Source organism: Phoxinus phoxinus (assembly GCF_949152265.1).
Source record: "Phoxinus phoxinus genome assembly, chromosome: 15".
Classification (NCBI taxonomy): domain Eukaryota; kingdom Metazoa; phylum Chordata; class Actinopteri; order Cypriniformes; family Leuciscidae; genus Phoxinus; species Phoxinus phoxinus.
This window is the reverse complement of record NC_136890.1, coordinates 10,327,845-10,345,179: the sequence shown is the minus strand read 5'-3', so window position 1 is coordinate 10,345,179 and position 17,335 is coordinate 10,327,845. Positions and strand designations below refer to the sequence as shown.

General features: G+C 37.6%; 1 protein-coding gene and 1 long non-coding RNA gene across 3 annotated transcripts; one reads left to right on the top strand and one right to left on the bottom strand.

Annotated features, from left to right (window-relative positions):
- Nucleotides 1–5,880: 5,880 nt before the first annotated feature.
- Nucleotides 5,881–16,769, top strand: LOC307011581. Its single transcript, XR_013800440.1, has 3 exons — nucleotides 5,881–5,952; nucleotides 8,095–8,170; nucleotides 16,667–16,769. It is a non-coding gene; the product is annotated as an uncharacterized lncRNA (long non-coding RNA).
- On the bottom strand, nucleotides 11,912–14,666 carry LOC307011574 (uncharacterized protein). Of its 2 annotated transcripts, none has more exons than XR_013800438.1 (2): nucleotides 14,557–14,666; nucleotides 11,912–13,034 (listed from the first exon to the last, which is right to left on the bottom strand). XR_013800438.1 is itself a non-coding variant. In XM_079637428.1 (2 exons), the coding sequence occupies exons 1-2, from the start codon at nucleotides 14,148–14,150 to the stop codon at nucleotides 12,188–12,190; spliced, it is 1,041 nt and encodes a 346-aa protein (XP_079493554.1). In that variant the 5' UTR covers nucleotides 14,151–14,228; the 3' UTR covers nucleotides 12,084–12,187. The 2 variants fall into 2 exon arrangements, 1 of the variants encoding a protein (XP_079493554.1); XM_079637428.1 differs by lacking the exon at nucleotides 14,557–14,666 and adding an exon at nucleotides 13,957–14,228 and having other exon boundaries at nucleotides 12,084–13,034.
- Nucleotides 16,770–17,335: the final 566 nt, after the last annotated feature.

Below are 17,335 nucleotides of genomic sequence, written 5' to 3'. Positions count from 1 at the left end.
GAACGTATTAAGAAATTTAAACTGATCTCTGGCACGATTCCCTTGTCTCTAACTCCAATAGCAAGTCAGGCTGTCTTTGTTGCTTGTTGTCTTGTTAACTTTCAAGATCAGTTGGCAAAGTAAATAAAAGAAGACATGTTAAAGCTTTATTTAAGTTGTAAAATGTTCTACTAATTCTGCACATTTAATCCAAAATCTATCAATATTTAGAGGGGTCATCTCAATATTACTTTGATGCTTAAAGGCAATCATATTTCCAACAAGTGACCCCATTCAATTTCATTCTGAAATATACACTTGAACTTTGAAAATATAAAAAGTTATTTTCTATAAACATTTACTTGGATTTATTATTTCATTTTTGTTTACATATAGGGGTAATTTATAACCTATATCCACAGAGAGAATGAAGGTTAATTGCAAAGAGAACAGTTGTGCACTATTGCCTTCATATGTACAGTGAAAGCAATAAAGAAAGATAATAGAAATTAAAGCTGCAAGCAGCGATTGCGGGCCCAAGCCGGTGGCACCGCCACCCTGGTGCCTTTAGTTGCACTAAAGGCACCGGGTGGCGGTGCTACCGGCTTGGGCCCTCCATCGCTGCTTGCAGCTTTAATTATATATATATATATATATGCTTGGAAACATCACAGTGGAGCGGTGCTTACTGTGAACGGTACGAACTGTACAACTGACTTAAACAGAGCAGTGTAATTTTTTTATGTTAGGTTGACTATTTTATTATTAAATTTTATTAAGGCTATGATGAACATGCTGCGATGTCAAGATTGGAATGCTGTGTGTGTGTGTGTGTGTGTGTGTGTGTGTGTGTGTGTGTGTGTGTGTGTGTGTGTGTGTGTGTGTGTGTGTGTGTGTGTGGTTCGATCGAATGGAGACATAAAAACATACTCCGTCATTTTGTTCACACAGGACATCATTCAAAGTGTTTCTCTATATTTGTGTACACTCGCAATAAAGCACAACATTGTGCTTTTGTTAAACTATAAACTCTTGTCAAACTGTAACCTACAACTGTCACCCAACCAAAATATCACACACACACACACACACACACACACACACACACACACACACACACACACACACACACACACACACACAGAATGGCAGAGAGACAGAGAGAGACACAATCCACATTCAAACCACAATATCTGACTTTCTGTTGGTCGGAGCTAATGACTGTAAATTAGAAAGTTGTTCGGCTTGATAAGATCAATATACACGCTGAGTTTTGTAACTGTAGGTAAAACTATAACTAAGTTATAACACACTTTATGCATCCTTTTTTAATCATAAATTTGTTTCCTCGCCACGGCCAAACCGTTCGAGATATCAAAAATCCCCTGGCAATTTATCATCTTCCATGTCTTGACTTCATGCTGACCGAGTTTCGTGGTCATCGGATGAATTCTCTAGGAGAAGTGTTTCAAATGCGAGAGCAAGCGTTCTCCAATCAACCCGTAATAGCTGACTTCCTGTTGGGCTGGCGTAAAACTTGACCCAGGGAAAGTTGTTTGGCCCGATTAAATCTATGTGTACCGAGTTTCATATTAATTCATGCAAGCGTGTTTGATACACGGACAAGTGTTCGAATCCCATTCCAGGGGGCGCTGTCGAGCCCCCCTGCCACGCCCGGGTACCAGCTTCAGCCTGGCCCTGATGGCAGCGGGTTCTGACCTGTGTGCAAAATTTCAAGAGTTTTCGAGCATGTTAAGGCCCTCAAAAGTGCCAGAGATTTTGCACACAGCAGAGAAAGGGTTAAACTAAACTAGCCCCCCTCCTCACACACACTCACACACACAGGGGGGCAGAGGGAAAATGCTCCAAACAGTACACATTCAAACCAAAATATCTGACTTCCTGTTGGTCGGAGCTAATGACTGTAAATTAGAAAGTTGTCTGGATCGAAGAGAAGAATATACGTACCGAGTTTGGTTACTGTAGGTAAAACTAATACCCCATTTTTGACTAAAGGTGGCGCTACTGAGCCCCTTACCACGCCCGTTTCTGAAACTTCGCACATGTCTATTACACAATAAATGTCAAATGCATGTTGAGTTTCATGCAATTTAAAGCATGTTAAGAGCCTCAAATGCATCTAAAAAGAATATAAAAGTTGAAAGCGTTGCCATGGCGACAGTATTAAAGATATCAATAATCCTTTCACAGGTCTACATCTGTTGTGTGTTTACATTATACAGATGAAGTTTGAAGCAAATCGGGTAAAAATAAGAGGGTGATTTCAAAGCATTTTGAAAGTGACACACTTCCTGCTGCCAGTTGGTGGCGCTATAACTTTGACTCACAATAGTCACATCCATGTGATCGGCCTCTTACAGCGAACACACTGCTGAAGTTTCATCAAGATCAATTAATGTATGCAGAAGTTATAACACACTTCCTGTTTCCAATATTCGCCATAAATTCGTTTCCTCGCCACGGCCAAACCGTTCGAGATATCAAAAATCCCCTCGCAACTTTTCATCCTCAATGTCTTGACTTCATGCACACCGAGTTTCGTGGTGATTGGTTGAATCGTCTAGTAGGAGTATTTTAAATTCCATTGCATGTGTTTTTTAAACTACGCCAAATAGCCGACTTCCTGTTGGGCTGGGGTAAAAAGTCAGAGCATGAAGGATATATGAACCGGTGAGATCTATAAGTGTACCGAGTTTCATATTATTTCATGCAAGCGTGTTTGATTTATGGACCAAGTTTTCGGACCCCGTTCCAGGGGGCGCTGTCGAGCCCCCCTGCCACGCCCGGGTACCAGCTTCAGTTCGGCTGTAATGGCCGTGGGTTCTGACCAGTGTGCAAAGTTTCAAGAGTTTTTGAGCACGTTAAGGCCCCCAAAAGTGGCAAAAACCTTGAAAAAAAATTTATTATAAAGAAGAAGAAGAAGAAAAACAAAAAACCCTTAGAAGAACATAGGGCTCTGCGCCCTTTCAGGGCTTGGGCCCTAAATATTCTAAGTTTTGAGGTAATGAGTAGATTAACATGTATTATTAAAATGTATTTTACATTAAACTAATGAAATGCATACACATGAAATGATCTTTTAAACATTTTAATTCAAAAGTTAATAGTTTAAAATCATCATGAATAACAATGAAATACCCATAAATAACTGATCATTTCTGAAGCAAACATTTGTATAGCATCAAAATGTCGCCATTGTCTTAAGTAAATATAATCAAAGTTAAAGTTTTAACAATAAGAGGTAAATGCTGAGCAGGCACTTCTGCTGTAAAAAATGTTTGGTGAAAGGTCTATTACAGTAAACTTGTCAAAAGAAAACTACATTCAATGTCAATACTGTGTTGATATTTCATTTGGGAAGAATGAATGGTATTAGATTACGAGGGGCCCTCATTTCAACCAACTCTGGCATGACAACACAGCTCCACAACTTATAGTTTGAGTTAATAATGTCAGCAATGAAATTTGAATCGGAGTAGATTCTCTCAATGGAAGGATCTCCTTTCACTGACCACAGGACAAAGTCACACCACTCAAGGCCTGTGACACCAAGCTGATACTGAACTTGGTAATAATAGGGATGAGAACGACGCAAAACAAGTTTATTGACACTAATCGTGAAACAGGTGGCTTGGATGTCCTTGCTGGTCATTTCTCCAGAGTTGTACTGATCAACACATTCCTGAGGAGATTTCTTCTGAAGAAGCCCTAAAATTTTGATTTCAGCAAGACCAAAACTATTTGTGGAGGGATCATATGACAAGCCATCAGGGCTACAAGCCAGTTGGGGAAGCCTGTGTGAAACAAACAGTCCGGTCTTCTCACAAGAGAAGTCAGGAACAGTCTTTTTTTTAAACAGCACATAACTGTCCCTTGCTCTGTCCTCGTTTTTGATTCCTTCAATCATGTTTTGTGGTGATTCTGTCGAGGCCCCACACATTTTTCCGGATGTAGTGTAGCAGTCTTAACTTCACCGCAGCACTCATTTTTTGTTCACAGTTTGCTATGACCTCCCAAATCTCATAGTTGTACAGTGGTGGGATGTTTGATGGTAGGAACTCCTTCCAATCATTAGATTCGAGAGCAGTTTGTGGACTCTCAGTATGGGTATCTGATAATTTCTGATACTATTTCCCTTTGTCAACTGATACGTCAATGTCTCCTGCTTTCCCTGATGCAATGCAATCTTTACATCTGAAAAATACATAATTGAACTTGTGTCATTTTAAGAGACTTATGTAGGCCTACAGACACTAGTCCTGTACTACGCCCTAGACATTATTTTGAATGAATGAATAACTCTCTCTCTCTCTCTCTCTCTCTCTCTCTCTCTCTCTCTAAAATAATTGGGGGTAAAATAATTGAGAGAATTTAGATTTGATATGAATTAAAAATTAAGTGTTGTTGGTTGTGACCAAGTAGCATTAGCGATCGCTAAACAAAAAATAAATACATTAATAATAATAAGGTAACACTTTACAATACGGGTGCACTAATCTGCATTAATTCATGCTTAACTAATGCACAGATAATCATGTGTTAATGTATGACTCATGAGGAACTAAACCATTAATTAATGATTACTGCATCAGCAACTAATAAAGATTCTAAATGATTAATAGATTAAGTAATATATGAATTGTTATTAATTAAATGTGTGATAATGTATTAATTCCTTAAGAACTTATTTTATTAACTAAAAGTTTAAATGAATGTGTTAATTACCACAGTTGGTCAAAGTCATGTACTTCAACTTCCAGTTGCCTGCTTTAATTAATTACTACTTAATCTTAATCATTTAGAATCTTTATTAGTTGCTGATGCAGTAATCATTAATTAATGGTTTAGTTCCTCATGAGTCATACATTAACACATGATTATCTGTGCATTAGTTAAGCATGAATTAATGCAGATTAGTGCACGGTCCGTATTGTAAAGTGTTACCAATAATAATATAAATTACCCCCAACAACTGTCAGACGTAAGACAACCAGAAGACATAGTATATATGACAGACAGGACATAGGTTGGTAAAATATAGCTTGTTGAAACTGCAAAATGTCACTGTCAGTGGCGTAAGGCGATGTTTTTTGGGGGAGAAATTCTGTCGATAACAATCTACCTCTGGATCAGGTCGGCTCTTTTTCCCGTCTTTTTCAGCCCTCTACACTCAAGCCATCTCTTCAATTGAATATTTGTATGTTCTTCTACTTCTATACCAGTGAATTTGGCACCGGGGACATCATTTTCGGACAGAGTTAGCAGGTTTAGCTCAGTAGACATCTCGTCCGTAAACTGTTTACATGCGTCTAGCATGAGTGACACGCGCGAGTTTGACCCCCATAGCAACCGTCGCTAGCTTCATGAATATTAATGAGAAAAGGTGACGTATATCGTGCGGGTGCGGTACGCTATTACAAAGACTACAAACCCAGAAGGCGCACATGCGACGTCATACCTTTTCTCTCAATGAATGAAGCTAACTTTACTGAAGCTAACGTCTGTCATTTTTTCTATAGTCTTACATTATAATCCTAACGTTACGCCGTCATGCCTGACTCGTGTTTTGAGCCAGAATACACACATACGAGCAACGGATCTTGTGACGTAGGCTACATAGTGCGAGACGAGAGATGTAGTTCATCGAGCGATTTTCACATACAACTAAACGTTACTCTTCTGTTTTATGACAAACTGCGACTTTCTTGACTTTCATATTTACCTTTTAAATTGACAAACATCATATGTGTAGTTCAGGGGACAGTTCAGACGGAATAAAAAGATAAGTTATCTCTCGCCATTGACTTCCATACATATTTTTTCCGAAATAAGGTCCCATGAGCCGGAAGCGGAGGGGCGGGACTTAGGCTCTCTATAGAGAGAGATTCCGTCATTCAGATTCCGTCTGAACTGTCCCCTGAACTACACATATGATGTTTGTCAATTTAAAAGGTAAATATGAAAGTCAAGAAAGTCGCAGTTTGTCATAAAACAGAAGAGTAACGTTTAGTTGTATGTGAAAATCGCTCGATGAACTACATCTCTCGTCTCGCACTATGTAGCCTACGTCACAAGATCCGTTGCTCGTATGTGTGTATTCTGGCTCAAAACACGAGTCAGGCATGACGGCGTAACGTTAGGATTATAATGTAAGACTATAGAAAAAATGACAGACGTTAGCTTCAGTAAAGTTAGCTTCATTCATTGAGAGAAAAGGTATGACGTCGCATGTGCGCCTTCTGGGTTTGTAGTCTTTGTAATTACGTATTTTCACAGTCTTATACCTCAACAGTTTTACATCAAACTGCGACTTTCTTGACTTTAAAATGTATCTTTTAAATTGACAAACATCATATGTGTAATTCAGGGCACAATTCAAACGAGATCAAAATATTTGTTGTCTCTCGCCATTGACTACCATAAAATATTTTTCCGAAATAAGGTCCCATGGTGGTCGACCGGAAGGGGAGGGACTTAGGCTCTCTATTGGGTCCTTCAAACGCAGGTGATGCTGTTTGTAATTTAATTTAATGCAATTAGCTCAAGAAATACGTGGGGCGAATTCCAATCGGAATGCCCCAGGGTCATTCCCGGGATTCGGTAATATTTCAGTCCCCCAGACTTTTTAACGGTGGTTAACCAAAATTATATTAAAAGCTTTTCACAATACTTTGGTATGTCCATAATGAATTAAAATATATTACATTTAAATATTATTATTTTTTATCATAAATATGTCTTCTATTGTGTACTAAGCATTTTGTTATGTCCCAGAGGCACTTTACTGAATTTGTAGGCTACTTAGAAAATAAAAAAAAATGTGCATAGTGTCAATTTTCTTTGGCAATATTGTATTTATTTGTGTTACATTCTTGTTAAAAATATTTTTCAAAAACAAATGCAAGATATTTTATTTAATACAAAAAAAAACAGACAATAAATTGTGATGTCCCTCAATCTGACCCATACTGTCTATGATCTGACCTCAACCCCGTTCATAATTTAGACTCCACCCATATGTGACATAATTTATCAGAAATGACAATGGTCTTTTAACAGTGCTGAAGTATAGTATTAACAGAAGATGGTAAGTATAGTAGCCTATCATACTTTTTATTCATATTTTTAGGCGTAGGCTATATAGCCAGTGAGGGTACTGTCAAGCTTAACAACTCAACCCCATCACATAAAATTAAGATGAAAAATTATTATTATTCTAAATATTATTTTTAATCCATAAGTATATACAATGTACTTGTTTCATCGCTGCCATATAGTCGACTACTCTCCTACATTACACTAGGAGCAGTGGCCATTTTTTGCAACAACAACAACAACAAAAAAACTCAACCCCGTCACACTCAAACGTGTTTCAATTCATTTATAAATATTTTTAATAAGAATAAAAAAATAGTCTTGGTTTCTGTGAAGATATACTTACCAAAAGCATGACAAGTCGTAATTTTGTTTTTACTTGTACAAGTTCGTTCCGACGTCACGTCCAATAGAGAGCCTAAGTCCCTCCCCTTCCGGTCGACCACCATGGGACCTTATTTCGGAAAAATATTGTATGGTAGTCAATGGCGAGAGACAACAAATATTTTGATCTCGTTTGAATTGTGCCCTGAATTACACATATGATGTTTGTCAATTTAAAAGATACATTTTAAAGTCAAGAAAGTCGCAGTTTGATGTAAAACTGTTGAGGTATAAGACTGTGAAAATACGTAATTACAAAGACTACAAACCCAGAAGGCGCACATGCGACGTCATACCTTTTCTCTCAATGAATGAAGCTAACTTTAGAATAAATAGGCTACCTAATGCAATTAAATACCTAATATTATTTATAGTAATATTCATGCTGTGTTTGAGTTTCAGTGTAATAATTCAGTTAATAACAACAGGTGAGTTAACAACTGAAGGATTCTCTGATTCGATCAGCACCCAAACAGAAGAAGCACACAAGAGAGAGCAAGAATTAGCTGACATAGAAAGCTGCGTTTAACTATGCTTTGTTCTATTGATTATGGACTGCTGAAAGCCTTTAGTCAAAGTTAACCTTTGATAATGGGGTTTTGTGTCTCTTTCCAGCTCAAAGATGATAAAATGATGAAAGGTCACCAGATTTCCAAACCACAGTTTGGAATAACATGTTGAAAAATTAAAGGTGAGCAGAGTTCAACTAAGAAGAGGAGAAAGACAAAACCAATCGAGGAACTATTTATGACTGTTGTTAGACTACGTCGTGGCTATTGCTTTTATACAATGTCATTCTTATTCAAATTATCGGAGTCCTCACTAAGGTCAATATTTACTACATGGCTCCAATTATTGTACTGCCACTTTAAAGAGGTAAAACTGTTCCCAGATAGATCTGTCCTCAAGAAATTTATGCCTAAATCATTCAAAGGGTTCAAAAATATTCGGTGCTCTGTGGACTGTACAGAATTCTTCGTACAAATGCCTCGTAACTTTTCTCAGCAAGGAAACTTATTCTCAAATTATAAGCACCATCACACATTTAAGTGTTTGATAGCTGTTGCGCCTAATGGCACTGGTGTGTTCGTCTCAGATCTTTACGAAGGTGCTATAAGTGACAGAGACATATTTGAACAAAGTGGCATATTGGAGCATTTACACCCCGGTGATCTTTTATTAGTTGACAGAGGCTTTACTGTGAAAGACTTACTCATGTCAAGACAGGTCAAGATGAACATTCCTCCATTTTTGAAAGGTCGGGATAAGCTCACACCCCAAGAAGAGCTTCTGACAAGAAAAATAGCAAAGGCACGTATCCATGTAGAGCGATATAACGAACGTATTAAGAAATTTAAACTGATCTCTGGCACGATTCCCTTGTCTCTAACTCCAATAGCAAGTCAGGCTGTCTTTGTTGCTTGTTGTCTTGTTAACTTTCAAGATCAGTTGGCAAAGTAAATAAAAGAAGACATGTTAAAGCTTTATTTAAGTTGTAAAATGTTCTACTAATTCTGCACATTTAATCCAAAATCTATCAATATTTAGAGGGGTCATCTCAATATTACTTTGATGCTTAAAGGCAATCATATTTCCAACAAGTGACCCCATTCAATTTCATTCTGAAATATACACTTGAACTTTGAAAATATAAAAAGTTATTTTCTATAAACATTTACTTGGATTTATTATTTCATTTTTGTTTACATATAGGGGTAATTTATAACCTATATCCACAGAGAGAATGAAGGTTAATTGCAAAGAGAACAGTTGTGCACTATTGCCTTCATATGTACAGTGAAAGCAATAAAGAAAGATAATAGAAATTAAAGCTGCAAGCAGCGATTGCGGGCCCAAGCCGGTGGCACCGCCACCCTGGTGCCTTTAGTTGCACTAAAGGCACCGGGTGGCGGTGCTACCGGCTTGGGCCCTCCATCGCTGCTTGCAGCTTTAATTATATATATATATATATATGCTTGGAAACATCACAGTGGAGCGGTGCTTACTGTGAACGGTACGAACTGTACAACTGACTTAAACAGAGCAGTGTAATTTTTTTATGTTAGGTTGACTATTTTATTATTAAATTTTATTAAGGCTATGATGAACATGCTGCGATGTCAAGATTGGAATGCTGTGTGTGTGTGTGTGTGTGTGTGTGTGTGTGTGTGTGTGTGTGTGTGTGTGTGTGTGTGTGTGTGTGTGTGTGTGTGTGTGTGTGTGTGTGTGTGTGTGTGTGGTTCGATCGAATGGAGACATAAAAACATACTCCGTCATTTTGTTCACACAGGACATCATTCAAAGTGTTTCTCTATATTTGTGTACACTCGCAATAAAGCACAACATTGTGCTTTTGTTAAACTATAAACTCTTGTCAAACTGTAACCTACAACTGTCACCCAACCAAAATATCACACACACACACACACACACACACACACACACACACACACACACACACACACACACACACACACACAGAATGGCAGAGAGACAGAGAGAGACACAATCCACATTCAAACCACAATATCTGACTTTCTGTTGGTCGGAGCTAATGACTGTAAATTAGAAAGTTGTTCGGCTTGATAAGATCAATATACACGCTGAGTTTTGTAACTGTAGGTAAAACTATAACTAAGTTATAACACACTTTATGCATCCTTTTTTAATCATAAATTTGTTTCCTCGCCACGGCCAAACCGTTCGAGATATCAAAAATCCCCTGGCAATTTATCATCTTCCATGTCTTGACTTCATGCTGACCGAGTTTCGTGGTCATCGGATGAATTCTCTAGGAGAAGTGTTTCAAATGCGAGAGCAAGCGTTCTCCAATCAACCCGTAATAGCTGACTTCCTGTTGGGCTGGCGTAAAACTTGACCCAGGGAAAGTTGTTCGGCCCGATTAAATCTATGTGTACCGAGTTTCATATTAATTCATGCAAGCGTGTTTGATACACGGACAAGTGTTCGAATCCCATTCCAGGGGGCGCTGTCGAGCCCCCCTGCCACGCCCGGGTACCAGCTTCAGCCTGGCCCTGATGGCAGCGGGTTCTGACCTGTGTGCAAAATTTCAAGAGTTTTCGAGCATGTTAAGGCCCTCAAAAGTGCCAGAGATTTTGCACACAGCAGAGAAAGGGTTAAACTAAACTAGCCCCCCTCCTCACACACACTCACACACACAGGGGGGCAGAGGGAAAATGCTCCAAACAGTACACATTCAAACCAAAATATCTGACTTCCTGTTGGTCGGAGCTAATGACTGTAAATTAGAAAGTTGTCTGGATCGAAGAGAAGAATATACGTACCGAGTTTGGTTACTGTAGGTAAAACTAATACCCCATTTTTGACTAAAGGTGGCGCTACTGAGCCCCTTACCACGCCCGTTTCTGAAACTTCGCACATGTCTATTACACAATAAATGTCAAATGCATGTTGAGTTTCATGCAATTTAAAGCATGTTAAGAGCCTCAAATGCATCTAAAAAGAATATAAAAGTTGAAAGCGTTGCCATGGCGACAGTATTAAAGATATCAATAATCCTTTCACAGGTCTACATCTGTTGTGTGTTTACATTATACAGATGAAGTTTGAAGCAAATCGGGTAAAAATAAGAGGGTGATTTCAAAGCATTTTGAAAGTGACACACTTCCTGCTGCCAGTTGGTGGCGCTATAACTTTGACTCACAATAGTCACATCCATGTGATCGGCCTCTTACAGCGAACACACTGCTGAAGTTTCATCAAGATCAATTAATGTATGCAGAAGTTATAACACACTTCCTGTTTCCAATATTCGCCATAAATTCGTTTCCTCGCCACGGCCAAACCGTTCGAGATATCAAAAATCCCCTCGCAACTTTTCATCCTCAATGTCTTGACTTCATGCACACCGAGTTTCGTGGTGATTGGTTGAATCGTCTAGTAGGAGTATTTTAAATTCCATTGCATGTGTTTTTTAAACTACGCCAAATAGCCGACTTCCTGTTGGGCTGGGGTAAAAAGTCAGAGCATGAAGGATATATGAACCGGTGAGATCTATAAGTGTACCGAGTTTCATATTATTTCATGCAAGCGTGTTTGATTTATGGACCAAGTTTTCGGACCCCGTTCCAGGGGGCGCTGTCGAGCCCCCCTGCCACGCCCGGGTACCAGCTTCAGTTCGGCTGTAATGGCCGCGGGTTCTGACCAGTGTGCAAAGTTTCAAGAGTTTTTGAGCACGTTAAGGCCCCCAAAAGTGGCAAAAACCTTGAAAAAAAAATTATTATAAAGAAGAAGAAGAAGAAAAACAAAAAACCCTTAGAAGAACAATAGGGCTCTGCGCCCTTTCAGGGCTTGGGCCCTAAATATTCTAAGTTTTGAGGTAATGAGTAGATTAACATGTATTATTAAAATGTATTTTACATTAAACTAATGAAATGCATACACATGAAATGATCTTTTAAACATTTTAATTCAAAAGTTAATAGTTTAAAATCATCATGAATAACAATGAAATACCCATAAATAACTGATCATTTCTGAAGCAAACATTTGTATAGCATCAAAATGTCGCCATTGTCTTAAGTAAATATAATCAAAGTTAAAGTTTTAACAATAAGAGGTAAATGCTGAGCAGGCACTTCTGCTGTAAAAAATGTTTGGTGAAAGGTCTATTACAGTAAACTTGTCAAAAGAAAACTACATTCAATGTCAATACTGTGTTGATATTTCATTTGGGAAGAATGAATGGTATTAGATTACGAGGGGCCCTCATTTCAACCAACTCTGGCATGACAACACAGCTCCACAACTTATAGTTTGAGTTAATAATGTCAGCAATGAAATTTGAATCGGAGTAGATTCTCTCAATGGAAGGATCTCCTTTCACTGACCACAGGACAAAGTCACACCACTCAAGGCCTGTGACACCAAGCTGATACTGAACTTGGTAATAATAGGGATGAGAACGACGCAAAACAAGTTTATTGACACTAATCGTGAAACAGGTGGCTTGGATGTCCTTGCTGGTCATTTCTCCAGAGTTGTACTGATCAACACATTCCTGAGGAGATTTCTTCTGAAGAAGCCCTAAAATTTTGATTTCAGCAAGACCAAAACTATTTGTGGAGGGATCATATGATAAGCCATCAGGGCTACAAGCCAGTTGGGGAAGCCTGTGTGAAACAAACAGTCCGGTCTTCTCACAAGAGAAGTCAGGAACAGTCTTTTTTTTAAACAGCACATAACTGTCCCTTGCTCTGTCCTCGTTTTTGATTCCTTCAATCATATGTTTTGTGGTGATTCTGTCGAGGCCCCACACATTTTTCCGGATGTAGTGTAGCAGTCTTAACTTCACCGCAGCACTCATTTTTTGTTCACAGTTTGCTATGACCTCCCAAATCTCATAGTTGTACAGTGGTGGGATGTTTGATGGTAGGAACTCCTTCCAATCATTAGATTCGAGAGCAGTTTGTGGACTCTCAGTATGGGTATCTGATAATTTCTGATACCATTTCCCTTTGTCAACTGATACGTCAATGTCTCCTGCTTTCCCTGATGCAATGCAATCTTTACATCTGAAAAATACATAATTGAACTTGTGTCATTTTAAGAGACTTATGTAGGCCTACAGACACTAGTCCTGTACTACGCCCTAGACATTATTTTGAATGAATGAATAACTCTCTCTCTCTCTCTCTCTCTCTCTCTCTCTCTAAAATAATTGGGGGTAAAATAATTGAGAGAATTTAGATTTGATATGAATTAAAAATTAAGTGTTGTTGGTTGTGACCAAGTAGCATTAGCGATCGCTAAACAAAAAATAAATACATTAATAATAATAAGGTAACACTTTACAATACGGGTGCACTAATCTGCATTAATTCATGCTTAACTAATGCACAGATAATCATGTGTTAATGTATGACTCATGAGGAACTAAACCATTAATTAATGATTACTGCATCAGCAACTAATAAAGATTCTAAATGATTAATAGATTAAGTAATATATGAATTGTTATTAATTAAATGTGTGATAATGTATTAATTCCTTAAGAACTTATTTTATTAACTAAAAGTTTAAATGAATGTGTTAATTACCACAGTTGGTCAAAGTCATGTACTTCAACTTCCAGTTGCCTGCTTTAATTAATTACTACTTAATCTTAATCATTTAGAATCTTTATTAGTTGCTGATGCAGTAATCATTAATTAATGGTTTAGTTCCTCATGAGTCATACATTAACACATGATTATCTGTGCATTAGTTAAGCATGAATTAATGCAGATTAGTGCACGGTCCGTATTGTAAAGTGTTACCAATAATAATATAAATTACCCCCAACAACTGTCAGACGTAAGACAACCAGAGGACATAGTATATATGACAGACAGGACATAGGTTGGTAAAATATAGCTTGTTGAAACTGCAAAATGTCACTGTCAGTGGCGTAAGGCGATGTTTTTTGGGGGAGAAATTCTGTCGATAACAATCTACCTCTGGATCAGGTCGGCTCTTTTTCCCGTCTTTTTCAGCCCTCTACACTCAAGCCATCTCTTCAATTGAATATTTGTATGTTCTTCTACTTCTATACCAGTGAATTTGGCACCGGGGACATCATTTTCGGACAGAGTTAGCAGGTTTAGCTCAGTAGACATCTCGTCCGTAAACTGTTTACATGCGTCTAGCATGAGTGACACGCGCGAGTTTGACCCCCATAGCAACCGTCGCTAGCTTCATGAATATTAATGAGAAAAGGTGACGTATATCGTGCGGGTGCGGTACGCTATTACAAAGACTACAAACCCAGAAGGCGCACATACGACGTCATACCTTTTCTCTCAATGAATGAAGCTAACTTTACTGAAGCTAACGTCTGTCATTTTTTCTATAGTCTTACATTATAATCCTAACGTTACGCCGTCATGCCTGACTCGTGTTTTGAGCCAGAATACACACATACGAGCAACGGATCTTGTGACGTAGGCTACATAGTGCGAGACGAGAGATGTAGTTCATCGAGCGATTTTCACATACAACTAAACGTTACTCTTCTGTTTTATGACAAACTGCGACTTTCTTGACTTTCATATTTACCTTTTAAATTGACAAACATCATATGTGTAGTTCAGGGGACAGTTCAGACGGAATAAAAAGATAAGTTATCTCTCGCCATTGACTTCCATACATATTTTTTCCGAAATAAGGTCCCATGAGCCGGAAGCGGAGGGGCGGGACTTAGGCTCTCTATAGAGAGAGATTCCGTCTGAACTGTCCCCTGAACTACACATATGATGTTTGTCAATTTAAAAGGTAAATATGAAAGTCAAGAAAGTCGCAGTTTGTCATAAAACAGAAGAGTAACGTTTAGTTGTATGTGAAAATCGCTCGATGAACTACATCTCTCGTCTCGCACTATGTAGCCTACGTCACAAGATCCGTTGCTCGTATGTGTGTATTCTGGCTCAAAACACGAGTCAGGCATGACGGCGTAACGTTAGGATTATAATGTAAGACTATAGAAAAAATGACAGACGTTAGCTTCAGTAAAGTTAGCTTCATTCATTGAGAGAAAAGGTATGACGTCGCATGTGCGCCTTCTGGGTTTGTAGTCTTTGTAATTACGTATTTTCACAGTCTTATATACCTCAACAGTTTTACATCAAACTGCGACTTTCTTGACTTTAAAATGTATCTTTTAAATTGACAAACATCATATGTGTAATTCAGGGCACAATTCAAACGAGATCAAAATATTTGTTGTCTCTCGCCATTGACTACCATACAATATTTTTCCGAAATAAGGTCCCATGGTGGTCGACCGGAAGGGGAGGGACTTAGGCTCTCTATTGGGTCCTTCAAACGCAGGTGATGCTGTTTGTAATTTAATTTAATGCAATTAGCTCAAGAAATACGTGGGGCGAATTCCAATCGGAATGCCCCAGGGTCATTCCCGGGATTCGGTAATATTTCAGTCCCCCAGACTTTTTAACGGTGGTTAACCAAAATTATATTAAAAGCTTTTCTCAATACTTTGGTATGTCCATAATGAATTAAAATATATTACATTTAAATATTATTATTTTTATCATAAATATGTCTTCTATTGTGTACTAAGCATTTTGTTATGTCCCAGAGGCACTTTACTGAATTTGTAGGCTACTTAGAAAATAAAAAAAAATGTGCATAGTGTCAATTTTCTTTGGCAATATTGTATTTATTTGTGTTACATTCTTGTTAAAAATATTTTTCAAAAACAAATGCAAGATATTTTATTTAATACAAAAAAAAACAGACAATAAATTGTGATGTCCCTCAATCTGACCCATACTGTCTATGATCTGACCTCAACCCCGTTCATAATTTAGACTCCACCCATATGTGACATAATTTATCAGAAATGACAATGGTCTTTTAACAGTGCTGAAGTATAGTATTAACAGAAGATGGTAAGTATAGTAGCCTATCATACTTTTTATTCATATTTTTAGGCGTAGGCTATATAGCCAGTGAGGGTACTGTCAAGCTTAACAACTCAACCCCATCACATAAAATTAAGATGAAAAATTATTATTATTCTAAATATTATTTTTAATCCATAAGTATATACAATGTACTTGTTTCATCGCTGCCATATAGTCGACTACTCTCCTACATTACACTAGGAGCAGTGGCCATTTTTTGCAACAACAACAACAACAAAAAAACTCAACCCCGTCACACTCAAACGTGTTTCAATTCATTTATAAATATTTTTAATAAGAATAAAAAAATAGTCTTGGTTTCTGTGAAGATATACTTACCAAAAGCATGACAAGTCGTAATTTTGTTATAAATAGAACTATTGATATAATGTGTCCACTTAAACATTGGCAAGGATGTCAGAAATGTCTGACACACCAGCAGCAAAAAGACAGTGCTGTGCATGCAACTATGTTGACCCAGAAAGAAGGGCACAGTATGAAAAAGATCATTTTTAAAAATATATATAATTGAAGGCAATGCCTCCATTTAAACCGGTTACCGTCTTTAACCCCATCACACTATTCTCAACCTTGTCACATTAATATTTTGGGGAAAAATTGGGAAGACAATTCAAAATGAAAGCATTTCTTGCTGATTACCACCCGACATGTTAAGGGCTAACAAAATAAAATTGTAGTTTTAGTTAAAAATCTAAATTGAAAATATTTTTTACAAATCCTAGAAATGCAGTCCTGAAACGGCAGCCTCCGGAAATGAACGTGGCTCTCCTTCATCCACATGATCCACATCGGTTCACTCTCACTTGATCCTTTATTTGTTGGTGCATGCTAAAATACATATTGTAAACATCTCTCTGGTATAGTTTATTCTGATTCATTCAATTGTTTATATAGTTTATTATATATGAATTATTTATAATATTGTATAAAATATTACATGCAATTAGTGCATTAGTTAACATGAAATAATAAACAAAAGAGCAGCATGTATCTTGTTAACCTGATATTTACATGTAACTTGATATTGCGACAGAAACTTTTAACTCTCTCTTTCCCAGTACTTTAGAGTCTGGTAAAGTTTAGACACAGTTGCTCCGTTGCGCTTAAAGAAGATTAAAGACTCAGTCCCTTAAGAGAGCAGCCAGAAAAATGGAGCGCAACTGGAAGAAAATAAAACTAGAGGTATTTTGCATTTCATGGAAAGAGAGCTTGATTGCATATAGAGTAAAAGATGCGAGATCTGTTTATTTTTCAAACCTATTAGAAGAAAATAAACATAATCCTAGGTATTTATTTGAAACAGTGGCTAAACTAACGAAAAATAAAGCTTCAAGCCCAGAAGTTTTCAAGCAGCACAGCAGTAATGACTTTATGAACTTCTTCACTTATAA